The sequence below is a fragment of the Poecilia reticulata genome, chromosome 3, assembly GCF_904066995.2.
Source record: "Poecilia reticulata chromosome 3, P_reticulata-male-v2, whole genome shotgun sequence".
Taxonomy (NCBI): Eukaryota; Metazoa; Chordata; class Actinopteri; order Cyprinodontiformes; family Poeciliidae; genus Poecilia; species Poecilia reticulata.
In genome coordinates, this window is record NC_088832.1 from 4,840,867 (window position 1) to 4,864,090 (window position 23,224).

Here is a 23,224-nt window from a genome sequence, read left to right on the forward strand (position 1 = left end):
ATCTTCATGATGGCACCCCTCAAAATATAATTATTAGAGGTGTGCCGATCGATCGGTCACCGATCATAATCGGCCGATTTTTGTGAAAAAGTGCATGATTGGTGATCGGCGATCATTGGCTCTTGTTGCCGATACCAATCACCTGCATCTCATTTCGCAGCCAGCCTGTGCAGCTGGTCTCCTCTTTCCTTCACACTGCGCAAACGCGCAGCAACAAATACTAAGTGATGTGGAACTATAATGCTCTGAGTGAATGGGGAAGTTTGCGTGTTGCGGCGGAAAATTGAAGCATGTCAAAATGCTACAACACGACAAAGCTAATACGACATCAAAACAATGCCATACTTGACGGAGTTTGGCTACATCGAGGCTCACTGCAGTAAAAAAGACATACGGAGGATCAGATAGCAGGTAAAGCAGCGCACAGCTACAAACACCCGGATTAGCATGACGGTCAGAGCGCTAAACAAATAACTCGCAAAATTATTTAAGTCTTCGAGCTGCGATGTAAGACGCTGGTTCTGCTCTCGCTATTGAACCGCTGCTACGCGCTACGGGTAGTAATATTTCAGACGGAGCACCGCTTCTGCTCCACCTGGTAGTGACTCTCACACCAAACCTCTGTTTAAAGCTGCAGCATCTAACTTAAAAAAATACATTTTGCATACGTATTAAAACTTTTGCTGTCCTAACATGAGACAGATAGTCTCTAAAAAAATAATCGATCTCCTCCCTGCTCTGCATAATTACTCCGCTCAGTCAGAAACAGCCACTCAGAACTAGCAGTAATCAGCTAGCCGCCATGCTATCAGGAAGTTTTCATTCAGTAACTCAGGATTGTTTATTGTAATGGATCCTGTATTTGCCTTTGAATGTTAAGCTTTATACTTGAATTTTTTTGGCAATGTTGAGAGGTTTTATTTTGACTCTTTGCATTATTTAGCCTCTTCAGAGCCTTCATATGTTATCAGTCTGTTAAAGATAGTATTACCGATAGCAGTACAATTTGCAGAATGCCTGTTTTGTTTAGTTTTCTTCTTGGAATAAGTTATTAAAAACAAGTTTTTGTCTAAATTAAGGTGAATTCATGGTTCCTTTTTCCACATAATATAACCGGTAGTGTTTATGATAAAAAAAATAAAATAAATAATAATTATGTAATCGGTATCGGTGATCGGCCCTCATGGGTGATCGGTATCGGCGGGAAAAAACCTTATCGGCACATCTCTATTAATTATTGTTACTAGTCTCTCAATTAGTGACTGTATGATGTTTATATGACTTCTTATTTTTGTGTTTTTATGATGGAATGCACTCTGAACTGCCTTGTTGCTGAAAGGTGCTATACCAATAAACTTGACTGATTGATTGATTGATCATATCTATTACAATATGTTGGTATTTATATACTGTCCACTCCGAGGAAATGGCTAATTTAATTCAATATAAATGACATAGCATATAAATTAACCTTTTACTTACTAAATGTATTTATTTTTTGGAAATCCATCGTAGTAATCATTATTAACAATCAATTTTTGAAACGTTGTTTATACTTTAACAAATAAAATGTCAGAAAGTTGAAAACTAAAGCTTCTCCTTTGAACAAGACTCATTTATTCCTGTTGCTTGTGAAGATGTAAAAAGAGAAGTTAAGATGACTCTTATTCATACATACTAAAATCTGAACCAGCGCCTCACTAGAGCGTCCACACACCTTCAACTTGTTCACAGTGTGACACAATAGTAACATGATGCTGTGGGAAAACTGGTCAAACCTCATCAGAATATGGCTGGAGACGGAATGCACACAAATGACTGGAGGTTACCAAACAATGGAGACTAGAGAGACTCCCTCATAGTTCATTCAAATTGACGCGTGGTCACAAGGTTTCTGAACGATTGTGTTCACAGACATGTTTCATACACTTCAGCTTCAGTATATATCACGCCCTGACCCAACAACGTCCCAATTTCTATCCAGGAGTTTTAGCCGTTTGATAGTCTTATTATTATACTAGTTATATAGAGAAGAATCCTACAAACGTACATAATGCCTCACCGCGTCACATAAACACTCCTTATAAATATTCGTGTCTCCTGCAGATCCATGAACCGGACAGTGGAAGACAAATATCAACATTGCTGACTCTGGATTCGTTTCAGGGCTCTTTGCACAGAGCTCTATGGAATTGTTTCCATGCGGGTCTGGTGTGGAAAACGGGAGGTGGTTGCCTGGATTTCGGCACTTTGGATGAAGTGCCGACCTTAAGGGGGAACCTTAAGGTTGAGCAATTAGTTGCAGCGGTTTTGGTCAAAGAATGTCGTGTTGGAGTTGCTTAGTCAAAATCTAGACGTATCAAATTGAGAATTTGCAGCAAGACTTTGCAAACTGATTTTCTCAGACACTTCTTCCAATCTGACTCATTTTTGCTTCATAGCACCATAAAACACCTGCAGCTGTATTTGTAACAAAAGACGACTCAGAGGGGCAGGGTAAAAACACTCATCACACGCTTTAGATTTTTTATTTCATTTCTGAAAGCATTTTAATGATAATGCATCATTATGTTTCCCCTTCATACTTCAGATTGCTTTGTTATATAAAATCTTCTAGTTTGTGGATCTACAAAATGTAGAAAAGTTTAAGAGGGACCTATATTTTCCTACTTTTCTAAAAGCACATCCTGACATAACCTGACCAAAAGTACATAAATCCTTATTTCCAATACTTTTGTAAGGGACATTGTATGAGTTTAAATGACAGTGAACTGAGTAGTAGAGTGGAAGGGTTAAAGGTTACCGTAGATCTGCTGTATGCCTTGTCGGTCGTCGTCCGGAAGCTGGAAGTTATCCGTCTCCATCCACTGGTAGAAGGGAGCCATGATGGCCAGGGGGTTACTGGAGTGCTCCAAGCCCAGGGCGTGGCCCAGCTCATGGACCGCCACCAGGAACAGGTCATTACCTGGATCAACACAAAACATGTCAGCGGACAATCTAAAACCAGGAGCTAACCACTGAGCTGAGGATGTCTAAAAAAAACCTCAAAGAAATAATTTGGCTTAAAAAAAAACCAAAAAGACTTTATTACTTTATTGATCCCAAAGGGAAATTGAATCAAGACTTACTTTTATTGTGCAGCTGTGGGACCGAAAGATGAAAATCGGTATGTGTCACGTTTAAGACTGAGTGTTCCTTATTTTCTCCTCCTCTCAGTGATCAAACAGACACAGCTATGCTAATGACAGCTGATATGAATCAGCACACATTCCTGTCCCATTAAACAGGTCAAGGAAGTAATGACCCCATGCACACTGCCAAAACACAAAATCGAAGTATCGTTGGTCTAGTTGCTGGTACAAATATCTCTTGAAATACAACAAAACTGACTTACAGATAACTTTTCAGCAAGTTATCGGAGCTTGTTTTAAGCCAAAAAAATTCTTAATATTTATTTAAAAATGTACTAGTTCCATAGGCAGAATATTTCACTTACAACATGGGAAAATGTTATTTTTATAAGTGAAATGGTCTGCCAGTGGAACTAGTACCTTTTATCAGTAATAAGGAATTATTGACTTAAAACAAGCTTCCTATTGTGCTGAAAGTTACTCTTAAGATATTTCTTATTTCCAGAGTACTAAGAAATTTGCAGTATGAGCTAGATCAAAAATGCTTTGTAATATTTTGTGTTTTTGCAGTGCTGCAGTGTACACGTTGCACATCTCAGATCAGAAGAAGTCAGAGAGAGAAAAAGGAGGGAGAGACTGAGAGAGGAAGAAGAGAGAGAGAAGGAGGGAAAGAGAAATAGAAAGTTTCGTAAAGGTAAACAACACATTTATCTCCAGCATGTTCCTGTAGGTTCGTATCTGAAGGGAAGCCAAAACAACGGAGGGTATTTTCTCTAACTCTATACCTCTTTGTTCTTCACCCGGTGCCGTGAACCCCAATGAACTTTGAACTTGCGAAGTGTTATGTCTGACCCATAATGAGCTGCACTGATTGGTCAGACTGGCGTGAGTGACATCATGTTTTAAAGAAAATGACAGTGACTTCACTGCTGTGCATGCACCAGAGGGTAAAACACAACGATCTGGTCTATCTGTTCATTTCCTCTCAAACACACACAGAGACACGGAGTTACCCCCCCAACCCCTGTCCCCTCCTCCCCCACCACCTTGTGTACTTTCCGAGTCACATGCAAGTCCTCATGGAATGCTGAGATACAGCAAATACTTCAGGGAGGAGAACAGCAACGGACAAGATAGAGTGCAGGAGATAGCCGGCGATGAACGAGGAGAGAGTGAGCTCTGGGTCGAGATAAAGAGGCCTTTGTGAGGTAACCGTGGCGACCCTTCAGCTGGACACAGAAAGGAACAGGAAACCTCAAATGTTTCAGTGCAGCTAGATGTTAGGCCAGTGAAGCTAAATCAGTTATGCAAGTTCACCATTTCAGTCTGTTGGCTTCTGTTGTTGTACATGTGAAAAAGCATTCACTCCCTTACATTTGATTCTCTTATTTTTTTATTTTCTATCAAACTGAATGGTTTTAGATAATAATATCAGGAAATGATAAGATTCATTTATTAAGGCATGATTACTGTAGAACCCTTAACATTCCTAAACAGAACAGGGCTGCAGCTAAGAATTATTTTAGCAATTGATTATTCTATCAATTGTTCTGACAATTCATTGATCAATCAGATAAAAATATGGCAGTAAAATTCAAGGATTCAAATAACTTTACTCAGTTACAAATTTAAACCTAATAAATAAATGTATTAAAGGGGTAGTATTATGTAGTATGCCATTTAATAGCATAATCAAGTAACTATGTTACATTCAGTAGTTAGAAAAATTATTTATATGACATTAAAGACTCTCTACCTCCTAATTTAATGCCTTGAAATTGGGCCTCTGTCTCCTTAAAAACGCCTGCTCTTTCTGAAGCTCCGCCTTCAGGAAGTCATCATAACATGGCTCCTCTATTAACCCTTTATCAACATTTTCACCAAGGCTGCACTGAAGTAGCTGCTATAATGAGCTCAGCAGATGTGCAGTTCCACCAGGTATTTGCTAATTGCTGCTGGCTAGTCTGAAGGAGCTGAATGAGGAAGTAACAGTGGAGGACTGATCTTTGAGGTGGAAGCTTGGAAACTGTAGTTCAAGAGCTGCAGTTCAAGGTGAAGGTGGTGCTAGGTCTCACCAGATGTTTTGCAAAACTGAATGGTTGCTATGGAAAGCTGGATGGTTGCTATGGAGAAAGTTTCTCCTCATAACGAAAAACTGTCTCGTTTTATATGTGGTTACAACCAGAAATTGGTCCTGAATTTATTTCCATTTATTGCCCGTAACTGGCAGCTAAAGGCGTCCGTTCATTGGGAAAGAAAATCTCTCATTTTGAGCCGGAAGCCTGTTGTCATTTACTGTGACAGCCACAGAAAGTTAAAGATCGCAAATGACAAATATCAGTGTCTGATGTTTTCTAGGAAAATCCTGCAGTGTCACTGCTGCTCCAACCAAGCTAATTCTTGTCCTCTTTCGCTCACTTCCGCTGCCATCTCCTTTCCCTCTTCCTCCTCCTCGTCCTCTTCTCACTGTCTGACTCTAATAATAAGTGCATTAGCTTCCACAGCCTGCCGTCTATGGGTGGACCCGCGTGTCAGCGGAATCTGTCTGAATTATAGTAAAGTAGCAGCGAGGCAAGCAGCCTGGCATCTTCTATTGTGCACTCTGATAGGACTTACTGTCACACAGCGTGACATGTACTAGTCCTGTAGGAATTTTGAAGCTGTGCAAGTCATACATTTGTTCAAAAGCAGATCCAAACTGCTCAAATAAGTGGCAAACACATGCAAAATATGTGCAGCCAGAACACATCGTCTTACCGTAGCTAAAATTTGTTGTAAAAGTTTACAGCTAATGTTTCTGCTTAATCCCATTTCTAAAAGCAATGTGTGTGTTCTGTGTGTCAGAATTACCATCGAGCAAATGAAAGACGAATTTCGCTACAGCTTAACAGTAAAGCTAAGGCGGAGGAATGGATGATAGTATAAACCTTAAAATGAGGTTAAATGTTCTTTTTATCTTTTTTTGAGATGTCTTTTTAAATCTTTATGAACAGAGGGAGCAGATAAAACTCAGTTTGTGAGGTAACTAAAAGAAGGCCATTCAGCTGGAGAAAAAGAAAGATTTAAAAAGTGCTGGAAGTGAAGCAAATGAAGCTTTTGCTGACCCCAGTGAGCTGTTTATCAGCTGTGTTTTATTTTAACTCCCTGTAGATCAGTTTGCCTTTGAGAAGTGTATTTGTCAAAAAAAAAAAAAAAAAAAAAACCGGGTTCCCGGAGTTCAAAAGGCTGAAGCGACACCTTGACAACCAAATCCGACCTTCCAAGCCTGCTGCTAGTTTTGCCAATACTGGTCCTGCTGTACAAAAGCAGTGAGCTGTGTGATGTCTGCGTGGGATTTTTGGATGAAAAGGAAGAGTTGTTTGGTTTAAACCAGCAGGGCTGATCAGTCACACTGTGCATCACAAGGTTCACACCTCTAATCTTTGATTTAATAACACCATTATTCACTTTTCAAAACACATTGAGAGCTCAGTCTGTGGCCAGGACTCTTCAACAGGGAACAGACTGATGTTCTAGGACTGCTGTTTAAACCTTAAGTTTCATTTTTCTTATCTCTGTAAAATATAGGGTTTGAGGAAACTGTTAATTTGGTATAACATTCAATATTATCTAAATTACTGCAGGACCCAAAAAGAAAAAATAAGTTAGTCATATTCAATAAATAAGAATATATGACACGATGAGTCTCGTTTGTCAGATTAAAAGTACCTTTTGAAAATTACAACAGGTATTAGGTATATTTTTTATTAACCCCACATTTCTGTTTTTATTGGTCTGATGTTATATTCCACTTTTAAATGTCAGGTTTTTATCAACTCTAAGTGGAAAATCATCATAATTCACAGAAGTAAAGGTTTTCAAATATCCATTTGTGTCTAATTAATCTATATAAAATAAAATAAATGTTCATAAAATAAATGGACTTCAATAACATTGTAGCTTATTAAATGGCTATGCATGTATTCACATTAAAACTGTCACAATCAGGTTCTGGATCAACTTCAGCTCAGAAGGCTCACGCTTTCTGAAAAAGCGCTACTTTTCATTCATAACCCTCCTGGAAGGCAGCAAACATTTCATAATTAAATGTGTATGTGTGTGTGTGTGTGTATGCGTGCGTGTGTGTGTGTCAAGACAGACAGTAATTTGGTTGTACTTTGCTTTAAAGCTGTTTAAGCAGCGTGGCCCAACAAGGGGAGCGGTCTGCAGATCCCCCCGGATGGAACACTCTCCCACTTACTGTGGGGTTCCACCGTCCCTGTGATCAGCTCTGAAACATCCCACACACACACACACACAGGCGCACACAAACCTAAATAAGAATCTCTAAGCCCCAAGCTCTGCATGAGGCTAGATTTGGTATCTGCATCAGGAAATGTAATTAATTTTAGGGGTTGTGTCGATGACAATATGACAGCTTAAAGGAGACGAGGTAAGGGTTAGACTTTGATTTAAGTCCTTTAAAGTGCAAAAGAATCTGAAACTTTTCTGCATTTTAGACCGCAACCCTCTGAATTAATGGCTTTTTAGCCATGATTTTTACAAAAAAAATATTAATTGGCGACGCAATTTGGAACTCCAGGAACAGTGATGCGGATTAGTCACAATCTGTGTTACCATCCAGTCATGAGTTTGAAGTAAACTTTTGAAAGGTTGCAAAAACAAACAAAAAGGAAACTGTGAGTTAGGCGTGTTTCCATCTACTGGTTTGGAGTGAATCAACCATGCTAGGCGAAGCATAATTTTGATGTTACATTTTGTTGTAATAAACAATGCGTAAGCTTGTGACCCAACATGGACCACATGTCAGAAAAACGAAGAGAGTCCTCCCACCCATACTGGAGGTTTGAACTTAGAATTTGTTTTCAGTTTCATGCCTCTGGTAAAGCACAACCCTACCAGTGGTCATCATGTTTATGAGACATTATGACTAAAATCCTTAAAGCCTGTGATTTATTACCTTGCACATTGTGGTTCCCAATGGTCCAAGGTTCATCAGCATCGAAGTGCGTGTCCCCTCCCATCCCGGGTCCAGGGAAGTAGGCGTGAGCCAGGAAGCCACCCTCCCCGTCAAAAGGAGAGCTGTCTCCGTGAAAACCCGAAGCGAAGAAAATCATGATGTCCGGCTCTTTTCGACGTCCATATTTGATTTCCTGGTAGGGGATTTCATCAAAGGTCAGCGGGGTGACTCCCTCCCAGATCCTGAAGGCCCGCCGGATGGCCTCATATGAGTTGTACTCTCCGATTTTAGGAGTGTAGTTCTGAATGCTGAAGGGGTACGAAGAGGTATAAAGAGTGATTTAGTCAGATTAAAGAAGTAAAATAAAACTCTGAAGTGACTGTGGAATTTGCTGCTCTAAAGCAGTCAGTTTCTTTCTGTTACCTGTAAGTGAGATGGCTCTTGCTCCATTTATGTCCAGTGAGCGCGTAACGCTTCCGACGCACGTTGGTTTTGATCTGCCCTCCAAACTTGTCAGGCACACCGCAGCGGGGTCTCTTCATGGCGCTGAGCAGGTTCAAAGAAACCAGAAACAGGAAGGAGAGCTTTTCAAATATGGAGGACCCAAGTGAGAAGATGAAAGGGAGCATGACGTTACAAGCCCTGCTATGTTTTCTTCAAGTCCCTGACGTTGTAGTTGTACTTTCATGCTTCCGCCATACAGCCAAGTCAACCATTGGTTCGTGTGTTTTTGTGAATGAGAAGGTCTGTGTGTATAGAGCTGTCAGTGCTGACCTGATGGTTTGAGCGTCCATCTGACCGGTGACCTCAAGACCATAGAAGCGTTGCATGTCACTGACAGCGTTGGACAGGATCTGAGCTGATCGCATGGTGGACATCTGTCGGTTGGCCTGGGGTAGGTACCCATACATCCTCAGCCATGACTAGGCGTAAAGAAGAGAACAACATTTGTAATTATTGTCTGATCCTTAGAGTTCATCCAGACACATTTTCCTCTGAGCCTGTTAAGCCAAAGAGTTTTATAAACTGAGCGGGTCACAATATGTCGTTGTCGGAATTTTCTGCTCCATAAACACTTATGTAATCATAACCCCCCCCCTTTTTTTTTTTTTATTGGAACTTAGACCAACACAAAGAAAAACCTCACTGTGAACTGCAAAGTCAATATTCCTGCTGAGGTAGAAAAATGATCATCCAGAAGGGAGGGGCCATTCCAAATGTTACTATAAAGAGTCAAATATGCATTTGGAAGACGTAAAGGTTTTGAACTTTAACAACACATAGAATTCAAAATGTTGTAATAAATAAAAATCTGAAATATATGGCTAGGGTTTTTTTTAGCCTCTTGCACAAAAAACCCCAAACACACAACCAAAGCAACTATGTAAAATTTTAGATAAAAACATAAATGTGTGTTGGAATTGCGCAGTCCAGATCGAAATCCAATTAAGAACCTGGTTGAACTTCAAAGTTGTTGTTCATGGGTCCTCTCTTCAGCAAATATGGTACAAAATTCTGTTGTTATTGCAACAAAGGATTCAAAGCGTGTTGACTATTATTAGTAGAGTTCAATGCAAATGCAAAACACACTTTCTGGTTCTCACTTGTAGAAAACAGATTGACATTGGGTTGCATTGGACATTCTGACTGTAACAGAGTGAGGCCCACTGCACTGTGGGAATCTGTAGGAGGGCCGGTGGGGGTTTGGTGGGACTGACAGATATGAGGGAGAAGCTGTGATACTTGACCCAATCACAGATGACGCAAAGTCTGCCCCACCTGTTCTACAGAAACCCAATATGGCAAGGGCATGCACTTACTCTCCTGCAGAAAGCCCAAACATACTGGACGGCTGGGACAGTAACATACTCTTACACATGGACACACACCCAGTGGTGGTGGGAAAAAGAATAAAACAGAAAGCTGTGCAGGCCTCAGAATCACACCCATCTTTCAGAGAAGACAGTGATGAAGGTCTGTATTTACTTACCCACTCCTTTGAGGCCATGGAACAAACTCTGCTCTTTCAGACTAAGTGCTCTGATCACATATCTGTGCTGCTTCACAAACAGGCTGGTGAGGGTGAAACCATTCCAGACAAAAAAAAAAAAAAACTCACTCAATAAAGCCTCCAAGGAAAACCCCCTTTGATTTAATTCTCCCTGTTTTCCCTCTTCAGTTCCTACAGTCTATTGAAATTCAATATGCTCAGTGTTATGGAAAGGTCAAAGGGGAAGGTGTGCAGCGGAGAGGAAGTGGTATTACCAACTCCTTCCCGGGGGATCAAATTAAAAATATCTGTCAAGCCAGTAACATCCGACCTGAGCTTCACAAACCCTCAAAGCAATGCAACGCTTCGCCTGCATGTGTTCTCCTTCCATTACACCAACCTCTACGCTGTAGCTGGTGTAACATCATGCCTAACTGACCAATCACTGTAGAGTCTGACAGATGACCACTGTCCAACACCAAACTTTTGTCCTTTCCCAGCAGTTCTGGACAACAAATGCAACATGAAGGTCATGTTTTTATAAATACATCTAATAAATATGATTAAAGACCAACAAAGGTCTCTAATCATACTACGTAAGTGTTACCAATGTAGCTCAAGAGGGCTAAAATGTTGAGTTTGTGTTGAGATCATATGTCTGTTTATTCAATTCTTCAAGTTTTTAGTGAATTTAATAAGATGGCTTCAAGAAAAGGAGCGTTCGGAGTTTTCTGCACCTGCAGCAGGTCCCTGCCTTCACCTGTTGTTGCACATTGCCAGTCAGTTGGATATATCAGGACTACTACACTTTTATACTCTTGCAGAAAAAAAAATCTTTCTATTCACTAAAAAAGATCAAACAGTTGTGGAAACTTATAACTTTTCTCCTACTGAAGCAACACTCTGGTATGAGTAAAGCAGCTGAAACTAGATGTCCTGTGATAGACATTAAAAACAAAGGTCAAATAACACTTTGCACCTGATGGTTCAATCATAGCAGATTAAAAATACTAAATATCTTTCGTGTTGGGCTGCACAGTGGCGCAGTTGGTAGAGCTGCTGCCTTGCAGCAAGAAGGTTCTGGGTTTGATTCCCGGCCCCGGTCTTTCTGCATGGAGTTTGCATGTTCTCCCTGTGCATTGTGGGTTTTCTCTGGGTACTTCGGTTTCCTCCCACAGTCCAAAAACATGACTGTCAGGTTAACTAGCCTCTCCAAATTGTCCCTAGGTGTGAGAGTGTGTGTGCATGGTTGTTTGTCCTGTCTGTCTCTGTGTTGTCCTGCGACAGACTGGCGACCTGTCCAGGGTGACCCCACCCCTCGCCCGGAACATTAGCTGGAGATGGGCACCAGTAACCCTCCCAATCCCACTAAGGGACAAGGGTGTACAGAAAATGGATGGATGGATCTTTGGTGTTGAGAGTATATGTCTATCCATCCATCCATCCATTTTCTTTCACCCTTGTCCCTCAGTGGGGTCGGGAGGGTTGAGTATATGTCTATTTATTCAATAATTTATCATCCAAAAGGATGTATTGAATTAAATGTTTTACATGGTTTTTGATTAAAATGTGCTTAATTTTGATTAATTATTTACACATCCTGCAGTGAACTCCATAAAAATTCCTATTATTAGTTTTTAAACTATAAAAGCAATAAGAATGGGTGGTTCCTCTACATGTTTTCTTCTGCATAGAATATCTAAAATTGAATGGTAAAATTATTTAAAAGTAACTTGAAAGGGTTTTTTAACCTCAAAGTATGAACTTTATATTTTTAAGTGGGCCTTAATTTTTCAAACTAAAAGAAAAATAAGTTTTTTTCCCCTTGTAAAGCTGAAAATAGAAATAAACTTTCAGAATAAAAACCCTAACAAAAAACATTTTATAATCTTAAATTTTTACATATAGGTAAATTTACCAGCTACATAGACATTTCCTCACAGCTTTCTTTATGTATTGCTCAAACCATAGGAGTGCTCCCTGACCCTGACCTTTGACCTCCTTTATTCTGTTAGGCTTTTAAGCAAAAGTCTCAGAGAACCTCTGAGGTAGTTAAGGGATAAGCAGTTCAAAAGAAACGACTGAATGGATGACTTCATCCATGACTGCTGCAGAAGATTCTGATGAAAAACCAAACTTTTTAAAAGTGGGTTTTAAAAGGCCGCTACCTTCATGATGTTGTGTTATAATGCTTGGTTAGGATGAAGTTTAACAGCGTTGGGCCTCAGGCATCAACTTATTTAACTTGAGGCACTTCCAAAGGTCAGTCATTCATACACATTTATGAAGAAAGGCAGCCATGCTTTGTTGGAGCTGCTGCTTCATCTCCAATTCATTTTCTCACAAGTTTTATTTACAGGTTGATCGTTAATTATTGCAGTTTATCCATAAGTGATTTTATTCTCTTTAACAAAGTCATAAACACCAGAGAATATTTTGTAACTGTTAGACCTTCTCTTTATCTTATGTGAACTGTTCTCCTGTGTGTGCGTGCGTGCGTGTTTGTGTGTGTTGGAGCATGAAGAAGTGCGCTGAGGGTTGAACTGGAAGTGACCCTGACCCACCTAGGATTTAAGATAAGGAAGTTTAGACCATGTCCAGTCAGCAGAAATCTGCCACAAAAAATTTCCGCCAAAGAACTCAGAAATTTTTAGATTTGTCTCAGACATTTCTATGAAAAAGACATTTCTACATTTCAAAAGTAGATTTGCTAGAAAAAAAATCAGAAATTGAGATTAATTTCAGAAATTTTCTAGAAAAACTATTTCTGAGTTTCAAAATTTATGACTTAGTGCTGCCTTAGCGCTGTCAATCAAACTAATGTCCTCGCTGCTAAATGTGCTAATGACGAAGAAACAAATTACTTTTACAGGAAACTGTTTATCCGCTGTCAACTGTAGCTATGCTGCCCGGAGCATTTTCAAAAGGATCTGCTAACACAAAGAAACTGTAGCGGCAGCAGATAGCAAGGGGACGAAAGAGAAGCGCCACATGAGATTGTGAATGACAGCGTTAAAACCTGCCTCTGGACTCTTACTGGTGTTTCTAGTTCGCACTGGGAGAAGACAGAGATAGATTTTTTTCACAGATTGTCAAATACCATATTGTAATGCTGTTTCAACAAATATATAAAAAAAGATTTTTCGTAAGTTACCTACTGCAGCTTTAACACCTGCACAAAAGCTCTGTACCAACCGGGGAAACAAACTGGTCCATTTGAAGCAGACAGAATGCGTCAGGTGTGAAAACACCCTCAGACACAAATTACATCTTAGATCGCCTACATGTTTGTCTGACTGCTGGGGGTAACACCTAATGAAAATGCTAACTTTCCACATATCTGTTGGTGTTTACAGCATGTGTGGTGTATGTACCAGTGGATTCCTGCAGCATCTGAGGCTGATTGGTCTCATCACGGCGTTTATCTGCTGTCAGATACAAGGGCAGGGTTGCAGAGAAAGAAATATGTCTGGAGCCCCTGAACCCCGCCTCCCTCATCAGAATCGTTAAAGCACCTCGGTCTGGACGCTTACCCTCCATCATCAGCTGGGCTGAATACAAAACTATCTGAGAAAAGAGAATGGCCTTGCAGCTGCATGTGTGTGTGTGTGTGTGCCCACCCGGTCTTGTCTATTAAATGGTCTTTCAAAGAGTCCTTGAGTCTACCTGCCAAAAACAGGCCCAGCAATATACTAGGAGTTGTAAAACCTGCCAGTGTGGAGACAGTGTGCATAAATATGTGTGTGCGTGCGTGTGTGCGCGCGTGCGTGTCTGTGTGTGTCCACCACAATGTCAGCCAAGATCCTAACAGAGCTTTTATTCTGAGACTTGGTCTGCTGCCATGTCTCAGACATGCAAGTCTTACTGAGAGGATGGATTGGAGTGGTGAGGGAGAAACACAGGCAGGCCGGGAACAAGAGGACAATTTCATTAGTTCCATTTTCTGATTTTCCCTGAAATACACATCAAGGGTAAGAACAAGTCTGGTTTTAGTGCTCAAGAGAACATTTAACTGTCTGTGGTAACACATGTATTAAGCAATCAAAATAGTTTATTGTTGTCAATCGGTGTAGCAGTTAGCTCGCTTGGTGATTAAGAACTTTCCAACTGATTACACAAATATAAATGTAACTGCTACAATTACTGTTTTCTGGAAGTGAGGACCATAAAAGATTTTGCAAAAATCTTTTCTTCTGCTTATTATAACATATTAGTCATAAATGAGAAAATTTGTCTTCCTTTTAATCCAAACTATCTGCCATGTTGGTAACTGTTTTAATAGTGTTTTAATGTTTTTTCTTCTTTTGTTTAAATTATTTAAAGTTTCAAATTGCACAGCTGGAATAGAACTAACATAAGTGAGTCATGCCCTAAACGTTAAACAACTTGTAAAATCCACCATTATTGACTTTATTCTTTGCTTAATAAAGGTAATTTCCCTCCTGCTGTTTGTTTAACCTTCTGTTGTGAGTGGAATTAATACAGCTCCCAAAACACCAATTCGCTTAGTGAATGGATGGAGCAGGTCATCACTACATTCATGTTGCTTTCTGGACACCCTTGTCACTAGTGGTGTTGGGAGAGGTGCTGGTGCCTATCTCTAGTGAACGTTTCGGGCGAGAGGCGGGGTACGCCCTGGACAGGTCGCCAGTCTGTCGCAGGGCAACACAGAGGCAGACAGGACAAACAACCATGCACACGCACACCTAGGGGGAATTTAGAGAGACCAATTAATCTAATAGTCACGTTTTTGGACTGTGGGAGGAAGTCGGAGTACCCAGAGAGAACCCACACAAACTCCATGCACAAAGAGTCAAGATGCTGTAGACGTTTGAGTTGTGGATGAAGACAGAGTCTATTGTTTGTTAAATATACTGTCATACGATACAGAGACATTGTGTATCAATACTGCTGATATAGTATGTCTCATTTAAAAAATTGCCCTACTAAAGTTAGCATTCCTCTGCCCCATCCTGTTGCTACAGTGATGTGAGTATTTGGGGACGTGGGCATCGGCAGTCACTTGGGAGTAGTAGGGCTTTTGCTGGAATGTAAGGAGTGGGCAAGTTGCAGATACCAGAAACAAAGAGGTTACAGACTGAGGAAGTCGTCTATCGCAGCAATAAGTCACCAGTTAATCGTCCTCACTGTGCTCCTGCTGCTGAAACCTGCATGTTCACATCCACTTTATTCAAGCTGCTCTTATCACATCCATGTTTCCGTCTGTGTGTGCTCGCTCATCGCCGTTCTGCCCCAGCTCTGCTGCAGCAGACAACGGGCTCCATTGTGTTTCCTCAGATGCCTCAGAGTCGCAGGCCTGGCCTGCCTGAGCACGGCGCGTGCATCCAACTTAAGAACAGCTGTCACATTCAATTGTCACATGCTCCGCAGCTGAGATGATCCGCCACCATCCCCATTATTTATGACACTCCATCCTTCTTTCCAAGACTTATTTATTATACTCTTACAGTGATGTCTATCCTTCTTATGTTGAGGTCTCACTGATTTTCTAATAATCCCTCTCTGTGCACTCGGTGCTTTTAACCTCCCACTTCATCCTTTTTGTCCAGACAGAGTAGGAGTTGGGATTTCAGGCCAAGGCACAGTCTGAAGATCATGAATAAACTGTATGTAGGATTTTCAGTGAAGATGTAAAACTATCAAACACTTGTTTTGTTTATGTTCAGTGTAGTCTGCTTTGAAAGAAAGGAGTTTTCAACTTATTTAAATTCTGAGGCGGCTAATGATGATGACGTTGATCCAGGTTCTCTCGCTGAATTCATTGATGCTGTAGTATGCCAACATTAGCTGGAATCTACCTAAACTCGGTTGTTTTAAGGACTGGTAAATGATAGTGTTTTTTTTCTTGAATTTGGGCCTGAGAGTTTACCTCCTTTAGTTCTCCCGAGCCAAAACAGAAAAAAATGTGACATAACTTATCAGAACCACTAATATATTAAAAATATTATATGTCAAAGTTCTGAAGAAGATACCAACTTCAGAAAGGGTCAACTCTCAGTGTGACCCTGTGTTGACAAGCGTTAACTCCTGAAAAGCTTGTCAAAAACAGAACTGGTAGCCTCATGTCGCTTTTATTTAGTTGATTTTACTGTACAAATGGTGATAGGCTGGCTGCACAAACAGGCACGGACTCCTACACTTGTTCTTTTATTGTAAACCTTTTAATGAGGAAAGAAGACAGTGATGGATACCAGCCGTCAATCATAAGGACTGGCAGCCATCGGTGTATTCACAGATTTAAAGTGAACAATTTTTACATGGTAAGATTAAATGTCATATACTTCCTTAGTCAGTAAGCTTATCAAGATGCAATCAAATATTACAGTACGAAGACTCTACTTGCCTAACCATCAGTAACCATGGATAAAATGCCTCGCCATCATGTAGCCTACCATATGGAAAAAAAAGACTGGTTAACACCTAGACCTTAGTATGCTATCAAGTCTGTGGTGTAAGGGGAAACACCAATGTATGACACAGTGGAATAAATCATGTGGAGTGAATTCAGGCAAAGTTGACGATTTGATCAAATCAACAAACACATCAGGGGGGAGGAGGAATGGGTTGGTTCTAAGGTAGCTGAGTCTAACATTTGAAAATACCGCCGTCTATGAGTCCCGACTAAGTGTGCTTCTTCCACAGACAGATTAGCTCAACTTGAAAAGTCGAAGCCATGACAGTACAATTTTTATGACTGAGATGGACTGCATGCATCAACACGGATGCTATTCACGTTCAACAGGTGACATCAAGCACAAAGCAGACTGAGAAAAGAACAGATCAGGATTAGAGAAAAGACACTACTTATTTGTTTTTTAGAAAATGTGTGGAGACGTGTTTTTTTTATTCTATTTGGATCGTTTTAGACAGTATAAACCACGACATGATGAGTCCAGGATGTGGTGAAAAGTGTGTGTCTCTCAGGAGAACTCTGTGGTTCAAAGGAGCTAAAAATATGAGCTCATTAGTGTGGACATGGTCCAAGTGGTATGTGGCTGTGAAGAGATATGCTTAGGGAAATTTCTGATTAAACTCAATTTTAAAATCTTGTCCTATTAAAGAACTAGCTCAATTTTTACACACACAAAAAAATTATCAAAACTGTGTAGAAAAAGTTGACTCAAGATGTTGACAGATCTCAGTAGTTTATATTCCAAAGCATTCCAGATGTTAAAAGGTCACGAGGGGTCACACCAGCTGCCTCACAAACCTTTGCATTTAGCCACAAAAGTTTGGAAATGTCTCATTTGTCCACACACTGCAAATAGCTTTTGTCTTGTGTCTTAGCTGAGCACATTTGCACACTCTGGTTTGTTGATAGCCAAACAGATAAAGCTGTAACAAGACTGACAACCTGATCCCCAGGTCACTTAGTGTGTCAGGCATGCTCACCTACAATGACCGGGAAGTCTGCCAGTCTGTCTTTATCCCTCTGTCAAACAACACAGAAAAGCTCCAGCACCGATCGCCTTCCTATTAGCTGCGCTGTCAGCCATCATCTCTGTGGTTTAACTCTCAGAACAAACAAGCAAGATGGAAAACTGCGAAACTGACTCCAACAACAGTGCATGAGGCACTGCTTCAAGCCCAGACTTGATGCCTTTGTATCTACTAAACACTTCTAAATTATCTTTTTATCAATGGGTGCAAAGTGAAAGATAACTTCTGTTGTTGAAAAACATGCTGCTTGCCTGAAGAAAGACAGAAAGAGATTCTAAAGCAGAAAACCGAGCCTGAACATGTCTAATCACTAAAAGTGGGGAAATGAACGCATAAGCAACTTATGTAGGAGATGTAGAGATCAAAAGCTCAGGATTCCACAAATGTGTCAATTAAGGTAACAACTGTGAGACAAAGCTGTAAGCAGTCCAATTTAAAGCTTGCCACAAACCACATTGACACACCAAACACTTGGAAGAAGGACTTTAGGTAAGATAAGACCAGAATTTAACTTTTTTATTGTTCAATATGACAATCATTATGTTTGGAAACCAAACATCACCCTGAAAAGAAACATCTACGTGGTGGTGGAAGAACCATGGTGTGGGGGGATTGAGTGGATGGAAAGACAGATGGATGCTATTTTTTGGACTTATATGAAGGCTCATAATGTACTATTTAGATCCATTCATATGTTTGATTTAGAATGGTCCAGACCTAAATCTACTTGAAAAGTTTTCAAGACTCACAGATGTAATTTATTTATTTTTGCAAAGACTCTCCTTTACTAAAAAATAAACATTTATGTCCCAAAATATGTGAACCTGGTAGAGACACACCCGAAGTACCTGCAACTGGAATTGTGGTACACCACACACCTTTCAGATTTATATTTGTAAAAACAAATCCAAACCATGTGTACTTTTCCTTTGACTTCACGCCACATATAAAACACAAACAAAACACAACTAAGTTTGTGTTCGTAATAAAATGTGAATAAGATAAAGAGGCATGAATACTTTCACAAGATATTGTTTATGACTGTGTGCTCAAACTTATGAGCTACACTGCTAAACAGACACCGGTTATATCTCTATTATTAGAGACAATAGGCTTCTGACCGTATCCGAATCCTTAAAACAGTGTTTTGTATCAGACCATATGTGATTCTTTGGCTAAACGTGTTAAATTGCCGACTCTTTCTGTGACTCGAATGCTCTCACATCAGTAATCAGTAATAGCTGAGTTTTACCTCGGCATTGAAGCCACTTTCATCTTCCGCTCCACGCGCTCCCATCGTGCACAGCCACAGCGCGAGCAGGGTCCGTCTCCAGAGCAACCAGAAGCAGCTGTCCCGTGAGGAGACGGCCATGATCCGGGCGTTTAACGGGGAAAATGAGCGATGCTTCTCAGGGGTTCAGCCACAAAGGTGCCTTAGTTTATGCGGATAAATCTTACTTAAACTTTCTTCTATACGCTCGCGCACAGTCTTCAGGAGAGCTCTTGTATCCCGAGAAGACGCTCCATGGTTACGTTTCAGTGTTCCTCTGAGATGTTGACTCGTGAGTCCGGACAGCTACACCTTCAGCAGAATGTTGCTATTGTGTTGTTATCTGTAATAGGAGTTGAGCACGTGAGCGCGCCCCCCATGTATTCCACAACAAAGTCACTGCTGGGAACGTGCGCTTGTCTTGTAAATAAGGGAGAAATTTGTGCCTCTTGTACGTTTTATTATTATTATTTTTTTTTTTTTACCTAGTTACTTAAGTGAGCAGCGTCTTGCAACCACGCTGAAAATCAACTGATATAGCAACATGGTCTCGTGATAATCCTCGGGAGCAGAGATACTGAAGTTGCCTGGATAAAGTTGAAACAAACAAACAAACATAGTTCGCCGCGCTCACCACCAATTCCTATAGCTTTAGCGATATCTGAGCAAAATTAATTAGTTGCAGTTCGCAAAACAAAATGCGTTTGAGCTTATTTACGCTTCCCCCTGGCTTTTATGTCCAGTTTCCCTTTTCCCGGCTGAAATCCTCCTGGTTGGTGGCTCTCGGTCCTGTCCTCAGTCAGGGTCTGCGCTGTCACCCTGCTGGAGCCGGTGGGAGAGTGCATGCGGCACCGCGTGAGCGTCAAGCCAAATACATTGATGACGTATTCTTGATTTTCAAAATAAGTCGGACCGGACTGAGGCTGCCCTAAATGGCGTCTTTTATGTTTCCAAAAACTACTACTACTACTACTACTACTACTACTACTAATAATAATAATAATACATGAAATGCCCAATGATGCGTTCCATTCAATTATTACACTAATTATTACAGATGAACAACACGTAGAACACATGAAATCGTTGACTTTGATTTAATTTTTTTAAAGACATTTAAATTAGTTGCTAAATAGAAAAAACAAATGCAAGTAATTTTTTTACATAGCATATTTTCCCTAGTTTGGTAATATTTTAGTATTATTTTGAAGGTGAATCTATTACCTGGAGTTCGACATAAACCACTCCTCATTGTGGTTCTACCACAGAGCTCATACTGTCACACACAATGCAAATAAAGGCTGCTGGTAAGACAGGCTAATGTTAAACAGTGTTTGACATGATGACCGCTCCCATAATTCAGTAACCAGCCTGAACTTCTTGAACATTTTCTAACATTTTCCTTGTTACAGCCACAAAGGGTTTGAATACTTATGACCATATGGTAGTTCAGTTTTTCTTATTTTTTAATTAGCAAAAATTGCTACATTTTTGTATTTTTCTGTCAAGATGGAATGCTGAGAGTACATTCCTGAAAAATAATATTAACTTTTTTTAATTTTAGCAAACAAATGAAACAAAGGGCAAAATATTTAAAGGTGGATCAGGTTATGTTTCTCTTTATTCCATAGCTACTGTATCCTCAAAACTGTTTTATTTTTGCAATCACAAAAAAAAACCCTGTGGAAAATTTGGAGAAATTAAAAATGTTTTCATTCACAGCATAATTGCAGGGCTTTAGAAATATAATAGCTGAACAAATATTGATTCTAACCAGTCCTATGTGACAACAGTACTGCACACATTGATTTTTGGATTGACAAAATTTTTAATTGTTCCAGCAGAACATTTTTTAACCTGCTGCTGTCAGACAAATGGAACCTTTTCAGGAAATATAACGAAACATTTTCATCTAAATTCAAATTCATCCTGTTTGGTCAAAGCAACAAGTAATGTGTGATAGTGCTCACTAAAGCTGTATCATTAAAACCGCAGACAGTTGTGAAGAGATAAAAATTAAACACAATGACTAACGATGGAGATGCAAGGGTTCTGCTGGACGGTGACAAACTGATGTGTCTTATGTACTACTGCCCTCTACTGTTGGGAATAATGAAGTATTTTTCTCACCGCAGTGCCATGAAATCCATTTTACCGACTCATTCTGATATCCTGTGAAAACATTATTCTTCCCCATCTCTTTATTCAAATTTGTAGCAAACTTTCATGGCTAATACACTATCTGAGTTGTTACCAATAAAAACAGGACAGACTAGTTACTGACAGACATTTGCTTCTCTGAATGCTTGACTTCTTCACATGAAATGTGATTTACATGATTTTAGATCCACTTCCTCCACAGTTGTTGAATCCAAACTATTTCAGACACACCTTGCTCTCCTGTCTGTTCAGAGGTAAGTTATGTTTCTCTTTATGTTTACCCTGTATAAAAACAATGATATGTACTAGTATACAAATATCAGACTCAAACTACTTTTTTTCATTAAGTTTACATAAATTTTATGCAGGTATACAGTGTTTTGTGTCTGAATCAGGGCTTTGCCAACTGCAGTTACCTTAACTGATTACATGACTGGTGTAATTATGATAAATATTTTTTAAAGGACATCAAACAGCACTTCTGCTTTTATTCCTAAACGTTTTATCTTCTATGATGATACTCTTTAAGAAAATGCATAGTTTTATTTCAGTTTGATAAAGAAATCAAAAGACAGTTCACACATTAACTGTTTTCTCTGAGGTTATGATTCTGAAGTCCTGAAAACAGACAGCTGCTTGGCAGTGTTATTATTGTGCAAACTTTTTATTCACAATTAATTTTCCTTTTATATTGTTTTATTACTCTTAGAGATGCCTGTCTTTTAATGTAAAAAAACAATCTTTGTGTTACAATAAAATATTTGCAAATCTGAACCTGTCAGGAGTATTAATATTTTTTGATTCCATGAATAGAGGAAGACAGATAAACAATTCTGCACACAGTTAAAGTAAACTGGTGTTGTCTTGACTGGCTTGAAAGGAACGAAGTCTTGACAATTCATAGCAAAGGTCATCACAGAGTTTTCTGAAAAACAAACAGGAGCTATTTTTATTCAAAAATTCACAACATGTTGACTGACCTTCTAGCTCTCTTAGTCAAGTCAGCCAACGAAGGCTGCTGTGGTCAGTTTGAACAATAAAGCGTAATTTGTAAGAAGTCTAGAAGATATTGCTGGCCCGCCCACTGCAGCACAAGGGCCAGTTTATAGCGGTCGCCCTTGGCCAGATTGGGGCAGCTATCTGCATAAAAAAAAACAGAAAATGTGGAGGAACAGAAACTGTTAGTACACCCCTGCTGACAGGACATCCCCATTGCTTCCCCGTTGTCTGCCTTGCTCTTCTTCAGCGTCATGCTGAGACTGCATCAAGGGTTATGAAGCTGTGAACTGGCATGTGAATTGCTGTGACCAATAATTGTACGGCAGACTGGAAAACTAAAGAGCTGTGCAGTCTTAATTCTAAAATTTTAAGCTATTTTATTGGCTATTTTTAAAATACACAGAGATTTGTATCTAAATAATTGTCCATTTTACAGGATGAAGTGTTTTGGCATTTTTGTCCTTTGGTGGCCAACATTGTTTATTCCATTCCAAGGTATGGGATCTGTTGCAAATATAACATCGTCCCCATGTTGTATATCAACCAACATCACTATAAACCAAAATAAGATTCGATCATGTAATAATCATCAACATCAAAATGGCACAAAAAGTAAGTTTCAATCTATTTATCTATCTTTATATATATATTTATTTATTTTTGGCATGCACATTCATTCAAATGTTTTTAAAGTTGGACGAATTTACATACACTGACTAAATCATACAACACAATACTAGGGGACGACGGTGATAGGAGTTTTTCCTGGAATAGCTGGATATCTAGTTTGATTCCATCCGCCTCTGTCATTGTGTCCTTGGGCAAAGACCCTTCAAGCGCTTGCCTGCTGGTGGTGGTTGGAAGTCCGGGTGGCGCCAGTGCATGGCAGCCATCCCTCTGTCAGACTTCACAACGGCAGCTGTGGCTGTTACTGTCGAGTAACTTGCCAGCATCAGTGTGTGAATATGTGTGTGAGTGGGTGAATGACAGAATGTAGTGTGAAACGCTTTGTGGTCTTCTGGACTAGATAAAATGCTATACTGTATCAAGGCCATTTACCATTTTCGGTTTAAGGTCAGTTAAGATCACCAAAATTATCTTTTCTTGTTTGCATCAAAGTTCTTATGTTTACATAAATGTTTTGTAGTAGGAAAGTATTTTACTCTGAATCAACATTGGGCTATATATTATGGTAGTTTTGCACGATAAACCACTTTCAACCACAACATTTTACTTGGTCTGAACCCAGGCAA

The 23,224-nt window shown here is 39.8% G+C and overlaps 1 protein-coding gene across 1 annotated transcript in view; it reads right to left on the minus strand.

Moving 5' to 3' along the window:
• Positions 1-19,639, minus strand: part of mmp15b (matrix metallopeptidase 15b) — a 35,828-nt gene extending 16,189 nt beyond the window's left edge. The window contains exons 1-5 of the mRNA XM_008404894.3: positions 18,795-19,639; positions 8,866-9,014; positions 8,515-8,637; positions 8,092-8,399; positions 2,804-2,965 (exon numbers count right to left, since the gene is read on the minus strand). Coding sequence (XP_008403116.1) covers positions 2,804-2,965; positions 8,092-8,399; positions 8,515-8,637; positions 8,866-9,014; positions 18,795-18,914 — 862 coding nt within the window. The 5' untranslated portion in view covers positions 18,915-19,639. The remainder of the gene's footprint in view (positions 1-2,803; positions 2,966-8,091; positions 8,400-8,514; positions 8,638-8,865; positions 9,015-18,794) is intronic.
• Between the last annotated feature and the right edge of the window lie 3,585 nt (positions 19,640-23,224).